Source organism: Sinocyclocheilus grahami, unplaced genomic scaffold, assembly GCF_001515645.1.
Source record: "Sinocyclocheilus grahami isolate Dianchi unplaced genomic scaffold, SAMN03320097.WGS_v1.1 scaffold356.1, whole genome shotgun sequence".
NCBI lineage: Eukaryota > Metazoa > Chordata > Actinopteri > Cypriniformes > Cyprinidae > Sinocyclocheilus > Sinocyclocheilus grahami.
The window spans coordinates 124,841-138,075 of NW_015505535.1; the positions used below are offsets into that span (position 1 = coordinate 124,841).

General features: G+C 40.1%; 1 protein-coding gene across 1 annotated transcript in view; it reads right to left on the reverse strand.

Annotated features, from left to right (window-relative positions):
* Positions 1-6,534: 6,534 nt before the first annotated feature.
* LOC107548817 (receptor-type tyrosine-protein phosphatase S-like) overlaps positions 6,535-13,235 on the reverse strand; it is a 40,278-nt gene continuing 33,577 nt past the window's right edge. The window contains exons 7-9 of the mRNA XM_016229639.1: positions 11,000-11,272; positions 10,277-10,852; positions 6,535-6,961 (exon numbers count right to left, since the gene is read on the reverse strand). Coding sequence (XP_016085125.1) covers positions 6,933-6,961; positions 10,277-10,852; positions 11,000-11,272 — 878 coding nt within the window. The 3' untranslated portion in view covers positions 6,535-6,932. The remainder of the gene's footprint in view (positions 6,962-10,276; positions 10,853-10,999; positions 11,273-13,235) is intronic.

Below are 13,235 nucleotides of genomic sequence, written 5' to 3' on the forward strand. Positions count from 1 at the left end.
GGTTATTGCTGGCTACTATTGGCCTACAATTATCCAGGATGTGAAAGAATAGGTAATGTACTGCATATGTGGTACTTTATTTTCACTTCTACTTTTGCCAGTTTTTTTCTAAGTATCTATACTTAAGAGTATGTCAATTTTTGCCACCTCTGATTGTTAGATACCTCCGTGATTTAGAAGTTATATTTATTGTCATCACCAACTTAAATCAAGTGGCTGTTTATCTGGACGTTTTGTTAAAAAAAAACTGTTGCTTTTTAGGTCAGATCTTGTCACCGCTGCCAGTTGAATGACCCCATCAAGACTGCTGTGCCAGTCTTGCATTCTATTAAGGTACTGCATAGAGTGTATTAGCAAACTGATGAGATTAACAAGCTAGTCTCAACCAGTTTTACCAGCATTTGGTTGATGCTAATTTTGTGCCATGCAGGTAAAAGAAGCTTGGGAGGTGTTTGGATTGGATTTATTTGATTGGATTTGATTGATTTGAAGTCGCGTTCGAATTGCGGCAGCCTTTGTCGCGCCGCGGTGACTCAATCGGCCTTCTTCTGTTTTATGGCGGTTTGGCAAACCAGTGAAAAAGGTGCATACTCCTACTGATCTGGAGTGTGGAGTGTGCATAAATTTGGAAGAAAGATACAGAAGAGGAAAAAAAACCTAGATTCTATCTATTGTTCCTGTGTTTTTCAGGTATTTAAACATATTTTCTTGCACTCTTGATTGCCTCGACCCATTTCCTAACAATACTTTTAAAGAAATATTATCAACTCCCAGCCATCCTAATTCTTGAATTAATTGAAATCTCTCCCTTTCATATGCAGAACACTCAAAAAGAATATGTTTCACTGTTTCTAATTCTCCACATTTGTCACACTTTTATAAAGACTATAGTTTAATGCTGTATGTCCAATTCTTAATCTTGATAAGATGACATCTTTCTTCCTATTTCCGTATCTTTTCCTCTCATTTTCAACACACTCCTGAATCTGGAAAAGATGTCTTCCTTTAGACCCATTATTCCATAACTTTTGCCATTTCTTACTTACTTCAAATGATATCACTCTCTTGAATTCAGCTTTACTTAAAGCGAACTTAATTTCTATTTGTGTATGATTTAATGCTTTCTTTGCTAGCAAGTCTCCTTCCTCATTCCCATCCACCCCCACATGTGCAGGCACCCAGAGGAATTTGACCTCTATCCTTAACTGCCTTATTCTAAACAAACTTTGTAAAACTTCAAATACTAAGTCTTGCCGAGCCTCAGATTTACCGCTTAGTAGGCTAGTGAGCGCAGCCATTGAGTATCATACATATCACAGTTCTTTCTGGCTGAACTTCTTCGATCCACTGTAGAGCTAGTATGATAGCTAATAATTCGGTAGTAAAAACTGACACATGATCTGATCATCTTTTTGCCATTTTTATTTTAAAAGTAGGAATATAAATGGCTGCTGCTGTTCTTCTGGCAGTCTGCCTTCAAATGCAGCCTTCGGAGGATGCATCGTGAATTGGGACAGCCTTCGTCGCGCTGCCGTGATGTAATCGGCCTTCAAATGGGTCCTTCGAAGGACGTAGCCTATGAATTGGGACACAGCAGTAGATTTGGGCCTCGGAGTGTGTAGATAGGCTTGCAGGGGCTTGTCTACGTGAGCTGGCCCTGAGCTAATCTGTGCATTTATTCATGAGAAAGAGGTCATTCAATCCAATCACTGCACCGTAGTAGGATTAAATTATAACGGTTACAATATAACATGAATATTATTCATGAGAAAGTATCTTCCCTCATTGTTGTCATTCAGAGACATGGTTCGGCATCGAATGTGCTCGTTTCTTCGGTGCGACAGCACAAAAGTGTTGTTTGCATTTGGTTGCAAGCTTTGAACTTTGGGTGCAAGCGGTTGGTTTGCCGTGTTCTACCAACACAACTGGAAAATATGTTTGTAGTAAACATTTTGCACCGGAGAACTTTGTGAATTGGGGACTAGTGGAATCCGGTTTCACCGATCGTCTTGTTTTAAAGAAAGAAGCTGTACCAATTCCCGTATATCCACAGATTTGGTAAGTGTTTGCTTAAATATTCTTTATTTTTGCATAGGCTATTCAGATGGTTATGGAGCAGACATAGTCAATGTTAACAAGTTACCAAGTAGTTTTCAGTGCTCTGGTCTATTGTTATCGTATTGTAAAAATGCGTGTGTTTTAAATATATTTTTAAACGGTTGTAAAACAGTTGCAGTTGTCCTCTGAGCCCAAGTTGTGTCGCGAGGTGGGGTGCCAGACTCAAGCATTCACAAAAGATTCGTCATGCCAAACAGATGTTGATTCGCCGATGAAGCATGTATCCACACAGCACACATGGAAACCAGGAAAGAAGCTGTACCAATTCCCGTATATCCACAGATTTGGTAAGTGTTTGCTTAAATATTCTTTATTTTTGCATAGGCTATTCAGATGGTTATGGAGCAGACATAGTCAATGTTAACAAGTTACCAAGTAGTTTTCAGTGCTCTGGTCTATTGTTATCGTATTGTAAAAATGCGTGTGTTTTATATATATTTTTAAACGGTTGTAAAACAGTTGCAGTTGTCCTCTGAGCCCAAGTTGTGTCGCGAGGTGGGGTGCCAGACTCAAGCATTCACAAAAGATGCGTCATGCCAAACAGATGCTGATTCGCCGATGAAGCATGTATCCACACAGCACACATGGAAACCAGAGCGAAGAAGCAAGAGTAAGAATTGATTTTTCTTCTTTTTGTTCTACCTCTAGTCATTGAAATACAATTGAAGTGAATTTTTTTATATATAATTAGGCACGCAAATGAAACCTCATAGAAAACATGTTAGCTGCAGTACTGTCATGTCGAACACATCATTTGAGGAAGGCCCTCTAGCTGTTTCAACACCTGTAAAAAGGCCTAACCACAGTGACTAACCACACAGCATCTATGATGAGAGGTGAGTAATTGAGTACATGTACTTTTTGATTTGCCTGCTGCTAAATATCATTAGCAATAAACATCTGGCACAGACATCTATTCATTTCCATGCTTTTGTGTTTGCTGTATTTTAGCACAGTGATTGAAACCCCACATTATAAAATGAGGAAGTTTGTTGTTTATGAAGGAAACCTCATTGAGCTCTTCAGGAAGTGCCTTGTCTGCACAAGGAGCTGTGTTGTACATGCTAGGACTGTGGGAACGCTTCTGTGCGTGGACCAGGCTTGCACACACTGTGAGCATCAGAACACTTGGACAAGTCAGCCATATGTCGCAAACATACCTGCAGGAAATATCCAGATGTCTGCAGCTGTAATTTTTAGTGGAGCCTCCTTCTTGCAAGTGGAAAAGGCAAGGCACTATGAAACATCTCTGCCAGTTGTAGTATGACTAACTTTCCTCTTTCTTTGTGTCTAGTTCTTGCAGGCATATAATATCACAGGAATTAGTCACACAACCTTCCTGAAACACCAACGGAATTTACTTTTCCGCACAATAAACTGGCTGTGGAATGTACACCAAGGTATAGTTATTTCAGAGGCCATCAACAGTGGAGACACCGTTTTGGGCGGTGACATGCGAGCAGACTCTCCTGGTATGTGTATTTTACTAAAAATATTATGTTATGCAGTGCGTCACATTTTTGGGCACTGTGCCAAACACGGGACCTACACAGTGATGAACCTAAAAACAAACCGAATAATGGACATTCAGCTTATTCAGGTATTTTTTTGTTTATGAATGTAAATTCAGTGCTAATATATACATGTATGGTATTATTCTGAGACATTTTCTGAATTAATCACTACTTTGCAATAACATAACAATTTTATCTTTTTTTATAGAGCAATGAGGTCGGTAACAGCCAACGCATGGAAAAGGAGCATTAACATTCACTGATCTAGAAATTTGTACTTTTTACCAAATTTAGAGGCCAGTTTTAAAAATATTTTTATCCCTATACGTCTCTGAACCAATTGGACTTGAAGGGAACACATTTTTCTACCAATCTACCAATTTATACATAGCAGCAATCATAGTTCCTGATATATCATTCCCTAAACATGGCTTCCCCGGCATTTATTAGCTATTAAGTTAGGATCTACATGAAATATTTTACAGAACTCACATATAAACAAAATCTTCTTTAATTACATCTGATTCGACACGGATAGACTCTCAATCTGTTCTAAAAATAGTACAATGTACCAATAGTTATGGAGCACCTCAAGACCGCACGATATGGCTGAAAAGAAACTAAGCCCTAGCATCTCAGCTAGTACGCAAATTCAATTATGTGAAACCAGGCTACTGATTAAGCGCCCATCTTCAGGGACATTTAATCAACTGTAATTTCACACCCCCATATACCCGAGCAACCATTTCATCCCCTTCCATTTCACTATCATTCTTATCTGAGCACTGATCAATTCGCGGATCTGCTGTCTGCAGTCTTTTACCTGCGAGCTAATGAAAATCCTTTTATACGAGGCCCTGATGTTTAATACCTCCGGTCATTCAGTACTGCTGTAAGGAGGAGACCCATTTCCTGGATGGTCAATAAAATACATCATAAGGGGATGTACTGTATATTGGGGCCCGACTATTCCATATTAGATGCTATAATGGTACAAGTCTCCAAGGATGTGACTGTCGTAACATATTGCTACTCAAATAACTCCATGTTGTGGGTTGGACAAATGAGATTTCCCATCGGAGGTCTTGGGGTAGCGTTCCCTCTCTCCTGACCCACCTACAGCGGTTGACCAGCCCGTCAAAACCATCTATCCTAGGGCGGCCCAAAGCGTCAGTGCTCCGTATTGATTACTAGCTTGTATCTTGAACTAGCGCTGTCAGTCATTGAGAAAGACTGCTGTCATCGGGGAATGTCCGACACAATTTCTTACTCTAGCTGGATTTATTTCAGTGCCCATAAGCTGTCCGACTGCTTTACAAAGAGAAGTGAAGGATGAAAATGATGCTAAGTCAATGTTTTCTCTATCACGTAATGTTAGTCAATAGATCTCCCAAAAAGAGTGAGCTGTCTACACAGACGTATAATCAACATTTCTCTCGCCTCCTCAACCATCTTGGATTTATTTTCTTACTAAGCTCGACCAGAGACCATAAAAGGTCACTGGAAAACGAATGGGGGAAATCATAAGACCAAATATGGTGGCTGTAGGAAAGTAGGTCCTGCCTTACAGAACACTTTACACTTCCTTTTTAAAGGCTTGCTTATATGGTATCATTTGAAAGCTTAATTTACCATACCTTTTGGTTTTATGATACATAAAGTAGTAAAATTAAGCTTAAATATGCATTTGTACCAGACACGAATTTCCGCTTTTTGATGGCGAAGAACTATCTCTCTGAATATGTATGTTTTATATATTTCACAAAACAGTCAAGTCATATATCATAAGAAAGCTCTCACACAAAAAGTATTTCATTGTGTGAAAATCATAGATCGAATGATCTTCAAAAGAATCGCGCCGTGAAATACGATACCTCTGAGGAAACAAAGACAAGCGTCACATTCCTACTTGTATGACTGCTTCCGTCCGCCACAAACTCTATTATCTTTTAGATTAGGATCTTCTCTTTCAAACGAGACCATTGTCACATTTCTGTGTGCTTTTGTTGGTGAGAAATCCATTGTTTTGTCGCAGATGTGCATCACAGAAAAGATTATTATTATTTTGAAATGTGAAAGCACAGCAATCAATCTGATAAACAATTTTTTGACAAAAAAAAGCACAGTACAGGATGCAGTATGCAGAAAAGAATAAAATGACCATTTCAGTAAATATACATTTTGATCTTGTGAAATGGGTATTATTATAAGGCAAAAAACCGTGTGCATAAACAGTGAAATCTTTGTTTCAGTTTCTGTTGAAGATTAGTGAGCAGCAGCAGCTGGCATCTCATCTCCAGGAGGCAGGCGGGATGCTGAGATGATGCTCAACACAGGGGACAAAAATTATGCACGTATAAGGAATGATATAAAGCTGTTTTAGATTGTAATAGACCACATAGATTTGATCATTTATAGAGTCTTGTGTCTCCTGAAAGAATAAAACTCATTGTATAAAACACAAAAAATTATATTATCTTATGATATTTTGTATATTACTACTTAGAAAAAGACAAAAATGAAAAATAATTCAATCAATAATCAAGGGCTATGGCACATAGTAAAATAGCATTCTGGGGGTAATGTATTTTATAATACCTGTTTTTGCAAAGGAAACTCTAAAGACACTTGTAGACACAAAAAAATGACAATTTTACTCCCTTCAGTTATAATTCAATAACTCCTGTTTAGAAGTTCTTTTGGGAAATTATTATTATTTTTTTTCTGGTGCATTTTGGCACTAGTGGAATCAGACAATATAAGTTGCAGATAGGTGCTGCAAATAGAACCTGAATAGCAAAAAAAAAAATCAACAAGCACCTACTTTTCTTAGTGTTTATTGTAATATTTGAAACATCTATAATGTTATTCATGAAGAATTACAATCTGATTTTGTATATCAAGGTGTTTTCTATACAATGACACCATTTGTATGCGTGTAGAGTAAACATTTAAAATCGGGTATGCCAAATCCAGGCGCAAACCCCCTAAATAACTACTTGTTTTCAGAGGATGTACCTTAAATAAGTGTATTTTGAACTGGCACATATTTCTCAAAGTTATGAAGGATTATTGGAGTATGTTTTACGAACAAATACTATTTAAAAATGTCATGTTTAATTCAATGCATTACTTGCCATCTCATTTCAAGATTCGAGATTCAATCTATGAAAGCAAGTTATACAGTGTTGCTAAAGTCAATATTAAGAATTTAGCTAGAAAAGAAGCTTTGCAGTGAATAAGGCTAGGGAGGTCGATTTCTCCAGCAGGGTGGTGCAGCTGGAGCTGGAGCTGGAGCACTTAATGTCTTGAGGGGGGGGCGGAGGGCTCTGCTCAGGTTTGGGAAAGGGGGAGAGGGACGGGGGGGGTGGGGGGGGGGGGGGGGGGGGGGGGAGGAGGGAGTGGAAAACAAAAATAAAAAATGGGAAAGAGAAAAAGAAAATGATAAAAGGGAAAAACCAACTGAAAAAAACAAGCAGAGACACACTGAAACATAAAAACAAATGCAAAGGGCAAATGCGAAGAGAAGAGCTTGGTTTTGAAGTGGTCGGGGTGTTTGGCATGCATACATAAATATGAATTAAGGTTTAACTTTGGCTTGATGTCCGTGTCACAGATCTAGAAGTAACACCACAGATGTTGGGCGTAAGATACAGCAGTTTATCCAACTATAACCGGCTGTACGTGAGACAAAGATTTAACCCATCTTTCACAGTAAATACTCTGGGCTCTCAGGATATATTTCCACCATGAGGGGAAAATAGATCACATTATTTGCATTTGAATGAAGGCCATTCATTGCGGTATTTCAAGGCGTTTTTGTCGGGTTCTTCCCCTTGCACATATCAGAAATGACAACTTCTGTGCCAATCTAAATCAATATAAAAGTCTCGTTTAAAATGCACAGAGTCTCTGCTTACTAAATGCTTGCGCATAGGAAAGTATTATACCATTTAAAGCACTGTAACATTTATCTCCATTGTAAAATCGAGAATTAAATGTTACTCTGTCGTGCTGATCCCTGAAGCCATAAGTAACACAAATGAATGAGGGGGGAAACGGACAGACGGGGATAAAACATATTTGTGACTGAAATTCAAATGGATGAGCACCAGCAAAACAAAGTCATTCAAAACGGATTACAGGAAAATGAGGAAAAACTCTCTGCAAAACAATGGCTGGAAAGAAAATGTTAGAACCAAAATGTCAACTCAGAAGAATCATGGAAAGCCACCAAGCTTTAAACAGAAAGTAAGACCATTAAAAACAGCAAAAACCAAAAACACAAACACATTTTCCTGTACATTATACGTACCTGACATCTTCAAACACTGACTTTTAGAGACTTTCTTACCACGAGCACCCGATTCGAGGGAGACTATATTTCCCCAGAGTCGGTTGGGTTCGGCCCTCTCCTTCTACTGCTGAGCTCACCGAATACAGCTCAGTTCAAACTATTTACCTTAATTTAGTTTAGTCCAATAACATTGAGGTTGGGATGGGGTTTTTTTTGGTTGGAGGGAGAGAGCTTTCCCTGTGCTTTCATCAGTCTGCACTATTCACTGTTTGCACTAGCCTGAGGGTCCACAAGATTGAGATCAGGATGCTAGCACCTCGCTAACATTCAACCATTCATACCCAAGTTATATAATCCACCCCAATTCAACCCATCAGCAGCCCAGCTGTGCTTTTGTTTGAGAAATGGTAAACAGATTTGTCCCGTCACCAGCCAGCTTTCATCATAGGTGTCACCCGTCCCAGAGTTCAGTGGGTGACATTATTCAGAGCCCTGTTTATTCACCAAATGGGCTTCATTGGATCAAAGTTTTACTGGATTTTCATCTTCCATTTGAAGATATATTCTGAAGATGTACTTCCTCTTTTGAAGAATATTTGCATTCAGTTCTCGTGAATCGACCTGGTTTGAGTGCGGCGAGAAAGTTTGGTATCTGAGAGTTGCAGAACTACCTGAAGGTTTAGACTCATGCAATAAGAGCCTTGAATTTCAATGTTCAAAATGAAATCTCTCTGGAAGCTGGCAACTTCTATGAGTGAAACAATCGATTGGACTCCTTCTATATGTGGCTACTTGTGGACCTCCAAATGAAATCACTCTTCAGAATTAAGAATTGTGCCTCAAAACCAATATCGAAAGATGTTAACTGTCATAATGACTTAATCCAGGTCCATATTGTGGCGCTGCTTTCAAATAAGCAAAATTACAGGTGAAAAACAACTGTAATTACAGATTTGTTTGGCTAAAAAGGTTGAAATTAGTTTGTGAGCTGGACGCCTGCAACTTCGAGTGTAACAACTGATGAAACTGATTGGACTCTACTTGTGGCTACTTGGAATCCAAATGCTTGTCTATGTGTTATGTTGAGGGGAGTTTGTGCTAAATTGCTTCTAACTGTCCAAGCTTGTCGCCTCCCTGACCTTGTTATGGGTAAATCTGCACTACTTTAGTTTATGCTTGAGGGAAGACGTTGGCAGATGTAGTGAACCACGTCTCCCATCTCTGTGAGATCCTGCGGGACAAAGCGAAATCCCATAACTTGAGCAAGAAGCCTCCGGCTGTCCCACCGGGTACTTACTCTCACCTTTAGTTTAATGGATTTGCATTGGCAATGCTAAGTGCTGCTGCATGTCGAGCTTGTCACGTTAAAATTAACCTCAATAATAAGAGCAAAAAACCCAAAACACTGAGAGCTGTTTCCTCAAGTGTTAGAGTAAAACCAAACCAAAATGAAATAAAGTTGAACTTAAACCTGTGTACTGAACAGAAATAAATTAAAACCAGGTGACGTCAAGCCGGAGCAGGTGAGCTTTAGTTTCATTTCAGGAGACAAAGTGAAACAGAAGAGCTAGAAAACAAAAGGGAAGTAGAAAGTGCACCGCATTGTTCCAGAATACAATATATGAAGACACCAACAGTGGGACAGACATACAGAGATGGAACAGAAGGGGACACACACAGCGCACACATGCCAGAGGACAAAGGATGCATTAACAGAGCGCCCCCCGGGGGTAATGGGAGGAAATACATGCATTCAGTGCTCACTCTCAGGTTTTACATTGTGTGTCAATGCAGCAGGTTTATTGGATCCCGGCACCCACTCAACCAACCCCATCCCACCCATTCTGCACCAACAAGCTGCACAGGTAGAAACAGAAGATGAGTTAAAATGGTCCACATCTGCTGCCATGGCTTTGTGGCATCTTCCGCCCACTAAAAGTGTATCTGAAGAATCAAATCTGTAAAAGGAACCTTTAACCAAAAGGAGCATGAAAACAAAATACATTCATTTTTGCACAGTTACAAAGAAATGCAGTTTATCTTGGTCATTTTTCATCAAAATGTAATAAGTTGCTCTGCCTCCAAGGCAAGTTTTTTTCAATTCCAATTTTCCAATCAATTCCTGATTGAAAAAAGTTGTTCTCCAATATTTCCCATTTCACTAAGAAATACATCAGATTACAAAAGTAAAATGGGTTTTGAATGCCATTTCATGTTGACTTTAAACTTTTTTTTAACTTTTACACTAAGACATGAAAGCATAAAAAAACTACTAGGAATCATTTTGAATCATACATCTTTTGCTCACCCAACACTGAAAATAACCACTAAAAATGGACAAACTAACCTCCTTGAAGCACTTTGACGTGAATGGGATCTGAGAAGGGTCCATCTCCTACGGACGTGAAGGCTAACACTCTGATGGTGTAGGTCTCAGTGGCCACCAGACTCTGAATGGTGTACATGTCCTGTACATTGTGGTTGTGCCACATGCTCATGGGCTGTGATGGGTCCATGGTGTAGTAGACCCGATAACCCTTGATCTGTCCATTGGGCTCCTCGGGTTCATCCCAGCATACCATCATGGTATTCTGGCAGATGATTCGTGCCTGGATGTTGCGTGGTGGGTTGGCGGGAGCTTGCTCCACAGTCCTAGCCTCAACCAGTTCACTAGGCGGGCCTTGGCCAATGGTGTTGTAGGCTGACACCCGGATCTCATAATCGGTGTTCGAAGAAAGTCCTCCAATGCTGTAGCGAGTGGTGGTGATGGAGTCCACGGTCTCGAACTTGCTCTCGGGAGATTTGGCGCGATACTGGATGATGTAATGGGAGATGGGCTCAGGGTTGCCACTGTCCCAGATGATGGTGATACTGGTGGCGGTAGTTTCGGTTACAACAAGAGTAGCTGGAGGTTTTGGCCAGGCTGCAGGGCGGGATAAGAAAATACTGTAGATGTAAACATTCAATACTGGGACTTGACACCATTTGAAATACTTGCTTTGGTTTAGTTCTTAATTTCTTATGACCAGAGAACCTTTGAGTGACCTTGGAGGAGTCAGTGGATTCTTACATTTGACAATGATCTGGGAATTAGCCTCGATGATGCCCAGGCTGCTCATGGCCACGCAGGTGTAGTTGGCCGACTCATGGACGTCGTTTAACTCCAGAACGTTCCTGCCCACTGGCATCTCGTCCTCAGGGGTGAGGTCCTCAGAGTTAAGCATCCACTTGACGTAGGGCATGGGCGAGCCAACGGCGACGCAAGTAATGTTAATGCTACCACCTGGCATGATCTCTTGCATGGTGGGGGGCGTGATGGAGAAACGTGGGGGCACGCGACGAACTGCAAAGGGCGGAGGAATGGCGACAAGAGAAAGATAATGACACACAGATGAAAATGAGCCTTTCTTTAGAACATACATGGTGTTGTCTAAAGAGAGGACAACAAATTATAAAAAACAAATGAGACTAAAACTTCACAAACATTTTGGTTTATACAAATTAAAATAATGATAAAGTAACTAAATTAACAGAACTGCTTCAATATAACAATATAGATATCTTATCATATAGATTGACATTAAAGCAACAAGTTCATAGCAACAAGGTTCCATTGACCAATATTTGACCCATCACAGCACAATTAATTACAAAAAAATCTATTATGAGTTTCTCATCTTTAAAATTAGATCTCTATGTGACTTGTAACTACAGTAAACAAAATGAAAAGCATGCATTACTGTTAAAAAGCAGAAAAGCTTTATAGTGTGAATAGAAAATACTCCAAGAGTATAGAATAGTGTGAAGAACAAAACTTTTTTGCAATTTTTTAAAATCTGCCCATGCTAAAGAAACCTTACATATACACAACTGTACGTACATGTTGGTACGTACATGCACTAGTAGAGGTGAATCCCTTCAAGAAGGACTAAAGATGAGAAACCTTAATCAGATTTTTGTGGTTGAGAGTAGATCAACTAGACAAAGCCTTTTTAAGATCTGACACGCTTCCATTGATAGATGCAGCTGTCATTTTCACAGACATCATGCAGAAATAGGTAGAAGTCAACCAAAGAGTAAATGGGAACAATAAAACCAGAGAGAAGAATTTGAGATAAAATGCATAGAGGAATATAACTGAAGGGTCGCTTAGCATGCCCGGACAAAAGACAACTGGAGAGGGGAAAAAAGAGAAATATAAGAGAATAGAACGTGCAAAAGAGCAAGAAAGGGAAGGGTTGGGAAATGGAACGAGGGGGGGAAACCCACTTCAATGCAGAGAAAGGCTTTTTATCGTCTCGAGCCAATATGACGTAATGTGACAGGATCATATTGTCACATTGCGGTCCTGGCTAGACGTAACAAAATTTACAGCGGAAATTCTGGATTCAGTCAATAAAGTAGCTGTCAGTTAAAAAAAAAAAAAAAAAGAAACACAAAGAAAATAATTACAAATGGACCAAATAAGGTCACATGACTGATACAGATGCTTGTCTACGATGATGACAGCGATGCACCTCAACTACTGAGATGCCAAACCTACACACGAGAGAAAAGATGAAGGATCTGTTGGGGGAAAGGGTTGGATATGAGTTATGGCAGAGATGGAGTTGGCCAGGTTGTGCAACAGGCTTCTTTCATAGCCTGTCTGGCATGTTCATTCTTGGTAACCTTGCTATTTTGACATGACTCGTTGAAAAGTCAAGAAACAATGGAAACTTAAATGTCTCTAAAATACAGACTCTGTTCCAAAACCTAGCAAGCTGCCTAGGCCGTTACCTTCTAAGGGAACTTTCTAAGTACACAAATACTCCAAAGACCCAACTCACAACCGTTTCCAAGTCTGATGCAAATATTGGGCAAAGCAGTAAATTTTTAATTAGACTGAAACATCTTGAATGAAATTAATCCATAAACCTTCCGCTTTTGACCTTTTGGGTGGATTTTTTGATTGACCTTTTACCAGAAGGATACATGCAATTATATCTTATCACGTAGCCAAAACTAGATATCTCCATAAAGTTGCTTATAAAACACTGCAGATCCGCGACCTGGTGGAGAGGCAGACCCTGCTGAAAGAGCGGAGAGCCGCACTGGAAACATCCAAGGCTGACGCTCACAAGTCCGAGGTAAGTATTCAGCGCGCTGTTAACTCTCCCACTACCCATACTCCGTGTGTTTCTCTGCACAGCCCCGGTGCACCCAGGACGCGATCTTCCCAGATGTCCTTCACTCCGGCGCCGGGACACCACGGACCCTGGGTGCACCCCCCACGGAAGACGCGAGCCAGGCCCCGGGCGAGGACC